Source organism: Tamandua tetradactyla, chromosome 1 (genome assembly GCF_023851605.1).
Source record: "Tamandua tetradactyla isolate mTamTet1 chromosome 1, mTamTet1.pri, whole genome shotgun sequence".
NCBI lineage: Eukaryota > Metazoa > Chordata > Mammalia > Pilosa > Myrmecophagidae > Tamandua > Tamandua tetradactyla.
In genome coordinates, this window is record NC_135327.1 from 66715060 (window position 1) to 66724630 (window position 9571).

Here is a 9571-nt window from a genome sequence, read left to right on the forward strand (position 1 = left end):
CCAAAAGAAAACTTGGGCTCTGAGTCTCTAATGAGCTTTCCTGGTTGATGGCATTTACATGAGATTTCCCATCTCATAACTGGATGAACTAAGCATGTCCTGTGTGACTCCCCAGGGAGAGGACTCTGGAAGCTCCAGACTTCACCCCTAGTACCTTTACCCTTGGTAGATTTTTCTTTGTATCCTTTCTCTGTAATACATTAAGCCATGAGTACAACTATATGCTGAGTCCTGTGAGTCTTAGAAAATCACAGGAGCCAAGGGTGGACTTGGGAACCCTCAACCAACGTGGTGAGGGGCTTTCCTCTCTCCAAGTTGCATGTGTATGTACATCTGTGGGTGTATAAATATATATATATATCTGCTTTTATATTTCTGAATCATTTTGAAAGTAAGTTGCAGACATTGAAACTTCTCCCCCAAGTATACTTCAGCCACACAAGTCTCCACATGACCTTAATATCATCATCACACAAAGATAATCAACATGGATTCAGTAAGGTCTATGCCTGCATTGCCTCAACTAACCCTTGTCTCCTTAGTCTCTTTACTCACCCACTTCTTTTGTTTTTTATAGAATTGAATTTTTTGAAGCATCTGGGTCACTGGACTGCTAGCAATTCTGCATTTATTTGATGTTGTCTTACTAATTACTCGGGATAAATATCTTTGGCAAGAACAAACATTGATAATGTGTATCTCTCCTTGGATCACACTGGGGAGCACAAAACTTTCTGTCCCACTTTGGGTAGAACTAGTTTTGATCCTATGATTCAAATGGAGGACCCCCAGCTCTCTGAATTGCAAAGGAACCTTGTTCTCCTTGGCAAATAATAAGCAATCTGTGGGTGATACCCTGACATCATGTGAATATCTTGCTCTCCAACTTTTTTTTTCTTTGTTTGATGATGCTTGCCTGGATTAATTATTACTTTTGGCATTGCAAAATGTTGATTTTTCTGATTCTGTCATTTTTTTCCTACACATATTAACCAGCATTTTCTATGAAGAAGAGCTTTCCCTTTTTATCTGTTTTCTTAATATCATTATCAACTCATGTATATATTGTTACTCAATACATTATAATTAATCACTATCTGTATCTTTATAATGTTCAAATTTGGCCAATGGGAACATCAGGCTGGCTCCTGGTCCTTTTTGTATGTTGTCATTGGTCTGTGATAGCTTTCTTGCTTTTTGACTTAAGACTTCCCTCACTCACCTGTACTTTCTTTGCTCAGCTATTTCTCTAAGCCTTCCTGACTCCTTTTAGTGGAGAATGGCTTAGGTATCAAATTCAGGCACCATTTGAAGCCCTTTTCCTTTGAGACTACTCTCTTTAGCTCCTGACAGTTGCTGGCTGCAAAGGTTGAACCTTTCCATGATTTGACACTTCTTCCTCTACAAAACATCAAGAGTAACATGTTAAACAAACCCAGTTGTTTCTAGCACCTCTCTTTTTATATGGTGAAAGAATAAATCTTTGTGATTTTCTAGGGGCTGCCTGGGAAATCTCAAATACAGTTTCAGGTGCAAAAAATAGGCTGAAAGCTTTATTTTATTTTATTCCATTTTACATTTAGGATTCACTTTTGGAGAAGCAAAAATAAAAAAATTGTCAGGAAATTTGACCTTTTAAGATCAGGGCTGCCTGTGAACATGAGTGGTTGGAGTTTGCCTACCTATTAAAGTGATAATATGATGCTTTCAATAAACGTACAATAAACATTCAATAAAAAATAAAAGAACACAATTTTCAGGAGCCGTAATACTTTCAGCAACACTATTGTTGTCTCTTTTATTTTAAAAAATTAATCAAGGGCATGATAAAGAAAGAGTAAAGTATAGAAAGCTCCTCTGAGATGTGGCATTTCTGCTATTTGGGAAGATAATATAGATGATAAAGAATATTTCTTTTTTTTTACAACCTCTTATTAAATGCAGACCAATATTGTAATAAAAATATTGTCATGTTAGCAGAGAGAAAACCAATTCTATTTGACTCTAAAGGAACCATATGCTCTTTAAAAATCTTATGAATAAACTCATCAAAACAGAGCCAGCTTTGGCAAAATTTTAACACATATATTGTTTCTTTTCAGATTCCCTCTCCATAAGCTTCTACAATTTTCTATATACATCCAGGTTTTGTCCTTCACCATCTGCTCTCCCCTTCTGTAACAACCAGACATTTAACTTCAAGGCAAAAATATTCTCTTGTTTTCTCTTAATGAACAAAAATATATCTCTATCTTGCATGCAAAGCTGTGCCTTCTGCCACTCTTGCTTGTAGTAGACTCTCATTCATGTATATTAATTAAAGCTTTTCACCCAAACAAAGTATTTCACAGAGAAAACAAGGGGTGGATAATTGTGAGCTGTCTGTCACATAACAGCATTTTAGCAGACAAGTACAGCTCATGAATATACATAACAGCTTTTTCAGCAACTCATGTCCCTTATATACCTTCTTAAAGTGGCAAAAATGAACACATTCAGTAACAGACCCCAAAATATAGCTTATTTGCAGCATATATAAAGAAGAAGCAAAAGCATATAAACTTAAAATTATGCTTAATAACCAGTGCTTCAATATTTATCTTAGATATTCTCACAAGCATTGTGGACAACCAAAGCTATAGGCTGAGCCCCCAGTCTTGGGGTTTGTTCATATGAAACTTAACCCCAGAGGGGATAGGTCAAGCTTACTTAAAATTAAGCCTAACAGTCACCCCCAAGAGAACCTCTTTTGTTGCTCAGATGTGGCCTCTCTCTCCAGCCTACACAGCAAGCAAACTCACCACCCTCCCCCTGTCTACGTGGGACATGACACTCAGGGGTGTGGATCTTCCTGGCAGCGTGGGACAGAAATTCCAGAATGAGCTGAGATTCAGCATCAAGGGGTTGAAAAAAACTCTAGAATGAGCTGAGACCCAGCATCAAGGGATTGAGAAAACCTTCTCGACCAAAAGGGGGAAGAGTGAAATGAGACTATAAGTGTCAATGGCTGAGAGATTCCAAACAGAGCTGAAAGGTTATCCTGGAGGTTATTCTTATGCATTAAGTACATATCACCTTGTTATCCAAGATGTAATGGAGAGACTGGAGGGAACTGCCTGAAAATGTAGAGCTGTGTTCCAGTAGCCATGTTTCTTGAGGATGATTGTATAATGATAAAGCTTTCCCAATGTGACTGTGTGATTGTGAAAACCTTGTGTCTGATGCTCCTTTTATCTACCTTGTCAACAGATGAGAGGAACATATGGAATAAAAATAAATAATAGGGGGAACAAATGTTAAAATAGATTTAGTTTGAAATGCTAGTGATCAATGAAAGGGGTCAGTAAGGGGTATGGCCTGTAAAAATTTTTTTTTTCTGTTTGTTATATTTTTCTGTTGTCTTTTTATTTCTTTTTCTGAATTGATGCTAATGTTCTGGGAAATGATCATGATGATGAATATGCAACTATGCGATGATATTGTGAATTGCTGAGTGTATGTGTTGGGAGTGTTTGTTTCTTGTAATTTTTTTTAATTAATAAAAAATTAAAAAAAATATTTATCTTAGAAATGATTGAGATATCCAATGAACGTTCATGAATGAGTCCAATTTAATATCAGTCCAAAGGTTTTAAGTTATCTAAATATCTTGAAAATTATCTTCAAGCTGACATACCATAAAATACCATTGAAACCTGTTAGAACAATGATTCAATTTGGGTATACGTAAATTCACGTTTTTCAAAATCTTAAAACATTAAATGATAGTAATGCTTGGACATTTGGTTGGTTAACCAGTATACATTTTGGAAAAACATACCCAAGCAGAATAAAAATGCATGCCTGTATTATACTTAATACTGATAAATATTATTCTTAAAACTGATAGTTGTTTTTATTAGAACAAAAGTATTAACCTAGTCTCGTTTGCCAAAAGATGAGCCTAAATTATGTGAACTTGAATTCTTAAAATGTTTCTGAGCTTGTTCCTACCCCATACTAGTGACAGACCCTTCCAATATCAAAAATTTAGAATTGCCATAGCCCAAACACCCCTAAAGAGAGGGATGGAAAGATCAAGGGTGATGGTGGAGTTATACAGAGAAGACAGGATTTAACAAATGAGTATGAATGCTGAATCGTTAAATTGATAACTCTTTCAGTGTCCAGTATTTTAGAGCAGCTAGAAGTAAAAACCTGAAATTGTGGAATTGTAACCCATGCCAAACTCTGAAATATGTTCTACAACTAATTGTGGTGCTGTGCTTTGAAATTTGTAGCTTTTTTTTTTTTTTGCATGGGTAGGCACCGGGAATCGAACCCGGGTCTATGGCATGGCAGGCGAGAACTCTGCCACTGAGCCACCGTCGCACCACCCTATAGCTTTTTTGTATATATGTTATTTTTCACAAAAAAAGAAGGAAAAAAAGTCAATTGTGATGATAAAAAAATATTCAAGCCCTCTAGTCTCCTATATTCTGGTGCATCTAGAAGGAAAAATATGAGAGGATCGTATGGTAGCCCATGACACACTCTGGGATCTGTCCTGTAACTACTTGTTGAAGAGTGCTTTGAAAACTATTGCTTTTTTATTTCTTTGCTTTGTATATATGTTATAATATACAATAAAAAAGTTTTAAAAACTTAGAGCTCAGATTGTAAGTCTTAACTGCTATCTTTAAATTCCGAAATGCTTGCTGTTTATAGAATCTAGTAGCTCCTTGAAACTTTAAGTATCTTTGTGACACCTGAGATTCAGATATAGTTCTCCAGCTCTGAGAGTCAGCATAAGTGCATACAATAACTGTGAAAAACAACAGAACGAGATCAAGCTCCAATTAAAGATGTGATGAAACTGATCTGGTTAAAATTAAGGTAAATCAATACACAAGGTAAAGAAAATATCATCTGTATTTTAAAGCTTTAACTTTTGTGTGAGACAAAAAAAATGTCTATTTTGTCCAAAATTTATACTAACTTAATCTCTTTAGTCAGTTAAATAACTCAATTCAGCTTTATTTGATATAGAACCTGGAATAAAGATCAAAATCTTAAAACAAAACAAAACAAAATGTTTTTGAGTTTGTTTCTGTAAGAATGTATATTTTTAAATTTAGCTCATTTAAAATTTCATATTTGGGGGATTCAAGGGTAGTTCAGTGGTAGAATTCTCGCAGGAGACCTGGGTTCGATTCCTGGTCCATGCACTTCCCCTAAAACAAACAAACAAGCAAAACAAAAACAAAAAAACAAAGGAACAAACCAAAGTCAACAAATGGCGCTGCAATAACTGGATACTTACATGGAAAAAGAATGAAATGTGATCCTGCTATACAGCATATTAAAAAAATCATATTTAATTTCCTTATTTTCAGTGAATTTTAGGAATATTCAAATTTATATAAGCTCTAATTTATCTATCTCTGCCAATCAGAACAGAGCTCCTTTAACAGACTTAAAAATCTAATTTGTTAATACCATCCAGAGGTAGGAAAACATTAAACACAATCAGAGATAAAGGTCCCAGTGCCCTGAGCTGTAACCAGGGCAGCTGTTGGTAGGAGCAGCCGTGTCGTGTCTGAGGACAGGCCACAGTGACAGAGGGCAGTCAACCCAAAGGCCTGCTGGGTCACGGGGTGACCATCAGCCTGTGCTTGCTGACGCTTTGGGATGTGATCCCGGGACACCCATCCAGTGGCAGGCCTGACCCCTCCAGCCTCCAGGCCCCCCAGACCTCCTTTGGGAACCTGCATTTTAACAGGATCTCCAGGTGATTCCCATGCACAATAAAGTATAAGAAGGTGGCAGTTTGATCCTGTGGTGCTTAAACGTTAGCAAGCGGAAGATTGCTGGGTCCCCCTTCCAGAGTTTCTGAATCAGCAGGTCTGAGACCAGCCCGACAATCTGCATTCCCAAGAACTCCCAGGGGAAGACGTCAGAGTGGGAGCCAAACTCTCCCTAATCATGTCAAGACTCTTGCCAAACCCTCCAGTGTCCAGAGCTACTTATGAGCTCCAAGACCTCCCTAGGAGCCATCTCCTGCTCTGTCCCACAGCTACTGGGCATTATCTAATGCCTCCGAAAAGGGGTAGACTCCGGAGGGCCAGGGATGGCCTCAAGAGCCGAGTGGAGGAGGCTGTCACTGGCTTGGAGATGGCCACCAGGCTTTTCCGCTATAGCCGGCGCTGACTTCCAAATATGCCAGGCTGGCTGTCCATCCCCAGGCCCTGGGAGCCCACCTTGCCACACAGACAATTGCCTGTTTTCTTCATTTGCCTCCCTGACCAGACTGGGGGCTCCTTGAGGGCAAGACCTCTCACAGTAGGTGCCCAGGACAGACCCATAGACAGACGTAGACAGGAAGCAAACTGGATTTTTTTTATTAGCAACCAGAAGGGGGCATAATGAGCCCTCTGGATCCAGGAGAGAAAGTTCTTGCTGGGTAGGCGTGGGGTCTGAATGGTGCTGGGAGGCTCCCTGCAGAAGGCTCCTCTCACTGAAGAGGATTTTCTGTATAGGGAAAGTAGAGACCCCTCAGACCCCCACAGGAAGGCTCGGCCAAGGTGTGGAGGAGGGGGCAGGCAGGGGGGAGAGGAAAGGGCCTCTTCCTGCCTCTGACCTCTGATACATGCTAATATGTATGCACCCATCTTTCTAGACCCCCTGATATGAAAGTTAGACTGTGCAAGTATTATTTATTCTCTCTGTACAGGCAAACAGACTGAGCCCTTCACATGACTGCCACACCTGTCTTCACAACCACCTGTAGGCAGGTGACTGGGTTCATGCATCCTTATCTTTGTGGACAGTGCCAACCCTGGAGCCCATCTCTCTGGGCTCCTAACCTAGAGCTCCTTCTCATAATTGGGGCCGAAGCTGTCTCTCTTTCTTTACAATGGCAAAGGCACAGGTTCTGTTCACAGGTAACAGTTGGGCCCAAGTTGCAGTTCCACAATCACTCATGTGGAGCCCATGGTTGGTCTCTTTGCTTTTCGGAGCTCCCCTTGAATCATCTGGCAGAAGCTAATGACACCCACTCTCCAGGCAAACCTGGAGGATGGCTTGAGGAGCCAAACCGAGCACCTGCAGGTGCAGACTGAGCCACCTCCGATATCCTGATGCTGGGTCCCCTCAGGGCAGCCCAAGTCCATAACCCATTCCCCCTGGGGCTTCCTGCATTGACCCACCCTCAGGACACTGGCAAGCAGAAGCAAAGGGAGAGCTGGTGTCCATGGCTCCTGGGGACTGTGCTCTGTGAGAGGGACTCCTGGACCTCATACCTGGGGCTGGGACCATACACCTCATGGCACAGCGGCTGAAACAACACTTCTTGTTGTCCTGACACTGGTCATCACTGGTGCACTCACTCTTCTCTAAGCAGAGCTGTGGACTCAGTGGGACCTGCCTCTGAGGGCAGCCGCCAGCCTTTGGGACAGGTACTAGGGGAGAGAAGTGAAGCCATTTGATTCTCAAAGCTCTTTATACTCCCTGGACCTTGCTGTGCCCACCTCCCCTCTGACCTGAAGATCCCTCTTTCATAAATGAGAAGATGGAGCCACCGTGAGATCCTGAGACCACACAGAGGGACCAGTCAGTGAGATGCCTCCCTTGGGCTCCTTTCTACTTGCCCTAAGTCCCTTAGGGACAAGTTGGGAGGGAGGATCAGGGAGCCTGCCCCAGTGGAAGGCCACAGTCAAGGCTGCTGAGGGGTGGCTCTGATGTAACAACCCGGGCAACCAGCCTTGGGCGATGCTGGGACAGAGGTGGGTGAGTTTGGTCTTGCCCCAGGCCCTTTCCAGGGAGGTGAAACTAGTTCATAGGGCTCTTGCGCTCATTCCCTAAGAGAATGGTCTGAAGTGCCCAGCTCCAACCAACCCTTGACAAAGCTGGTCCCACCCTCCTCCTGACCTGAGAGCTCGGTCTGAGGGATTCTAGTGAACCCCCGAGACCCTGTGCCCATAGGCTGAGTGCCGATCCTGAGGAGCACCGAGAGCGGAGCCTTACCCATGACAGGGCGCACGCAAGCGCGGCCACAGGCGTTGGCGCAGCACTTGGTGTCAGCCGCGCAGTCCTGGTCGGTGAGGCAGGTGCTGGCGCAGAGGCCCTCGTCGGATGAGCTGGCCGCGGGGCAAATGGCTATCCGCTCTGCACACAGGAGGGGCAGTGGGAGGGGGCCCAGGCCCAGGCCCCACTCCCTGCCTCTTCTGAGAGTCTTGCGCAGAAAGCACAGGGTGGAGGCATGGATGGAAATAGAGGGTTCTTTCCCTCCCACACCCCTGCACTCCATTTCCATTTCTTAGAAGGTGAGAAAAACTATACCAGCAGGGTAACACAACTGCCAAAAGCTATGAACATTATAAATCATGGGTCACAGACCCTTTCTAGGAGATGGAGATCGCCTACCCCCTTCCCCACTGTTTTCTTCTGGCTGTCTTGCCCACCCTACCAGACACTTCCGATTGGGGGACCACCAGCACCAGCGCGGCAGCCCGGACGGCAGATGCCAGCCCCCACCCGTGCCGGGGGTCCCGGGGGTCCTGTGGGTCCCGTCAGTCCCGTGGGGCTGGGCTCCTGCTTTTCTGTCATTGCTGGACCCCCTTTGGCGAGGGGTGAGCCTGTGCCACTCCTTTCTGACCCCATCATCAAACCACCAGGTTTGCCCCAAGAGGGCATCTTGTGGGGCACAGCAGGCTGGGTGGGGCCCTGGGTGGCCGGGCCTACCTGGCGAGATGAAGTCCAGGGCTAGGACCGCTTCCAGGGAGAGCATGGCCAGGGCCAGAATGGTGAGAGAGCGCATGGTGTCAGTGAAGGAGTGCGGGCGGCTGCTGCAGGAGATGCAGAAGAGGCTGTGGCTGGCCGACCACGCGCCCCCGCGCCTTTAAAGGGCGCGAGCTCTGGGAGGGTTGGTGGGAAGGAAGAGGGATGTGTGTGGCCAGAGAGTGGGGAAGGGCGCACCCGAGCACCACAGACAGTCCGGGAGGGGCGGGTCTGGCGCTGCCCCAGCTGGGCCAAGTCGCTTCCTCCTTGGAGCGGTAGAGAGGCCCATCCCCTCCTGGAGGGCTGTGAGGACAAACACTGCCGTTGGAAAACAGCCCGAGGGGAGAGACAGCCTTGTCGATGGGGGTCGCGTTTGCAAATTGAAATAAAGTTCCTAATAAAGCCAAACACTTCCAATTTGAAAGTAATACAAGTTTATGATGAGAATTAGGAAAATTCAGGGCAGAAGAAGGAAGAAATAGGACCTATCACGGAAATAATACGGCCGTCATTTAAAATGAATATGGAGAGGACTATTGAAGCATAAAGGTCCAATAAACAGCATGTACACTACAACGCTAAATTTTTCCAAAGTCACAGAGAAAACACGATGTGATATAGAAACCAAGGGCCTGGGCCATTTTACTTTGGAGGGTTTTCTGTTTTCCTTGATTTTTTTTTCTTCAAATTTTAAAATTTGGGTTGTTTTGTTTTGAGGCACCAACTGTGCTCATCACAGAAAATGCAGGGTTTTCAGAGAAATGAAGGGAACATGCTCTGAGTTGAGGTGGACTGGGGGCATGGTAGGAGATGC

At 43.9% G+C, this 9571-nt stretch overlaps 1 protein-coding gene across 1 annotated transcript; it reads right to left on the bottom strand.

Annotated features, from left to right (window-relative positions):
- Nucleotides 1–6412: 6412 nt before the first annotated feature.
- LOC143684760 (whey acidic protein-like) lies at nt 6413–8883 on the bottom strand. Its single transcript, XM_077162032.1, has 4 exons — nt 8722–8883; nt 8005–8145; nt 7281–7439; nt 6413–6510 (listed from the first exon to the last, which is right to left on the bottom strand). The coding sequence occupies exons 1-4, from the start codon at nt 8795–8797 to the stop codon at nt 6494–6496; spliced, it is 393 nt and encodes a 130-aa protein (XP_077018147.1). The 5' UTR covers nt 8798–8883; the 3' UTR covers nt 6413–6493.
- Between the last annotated feature and the right edge of the window lie 688 nt (nt 8884–9571).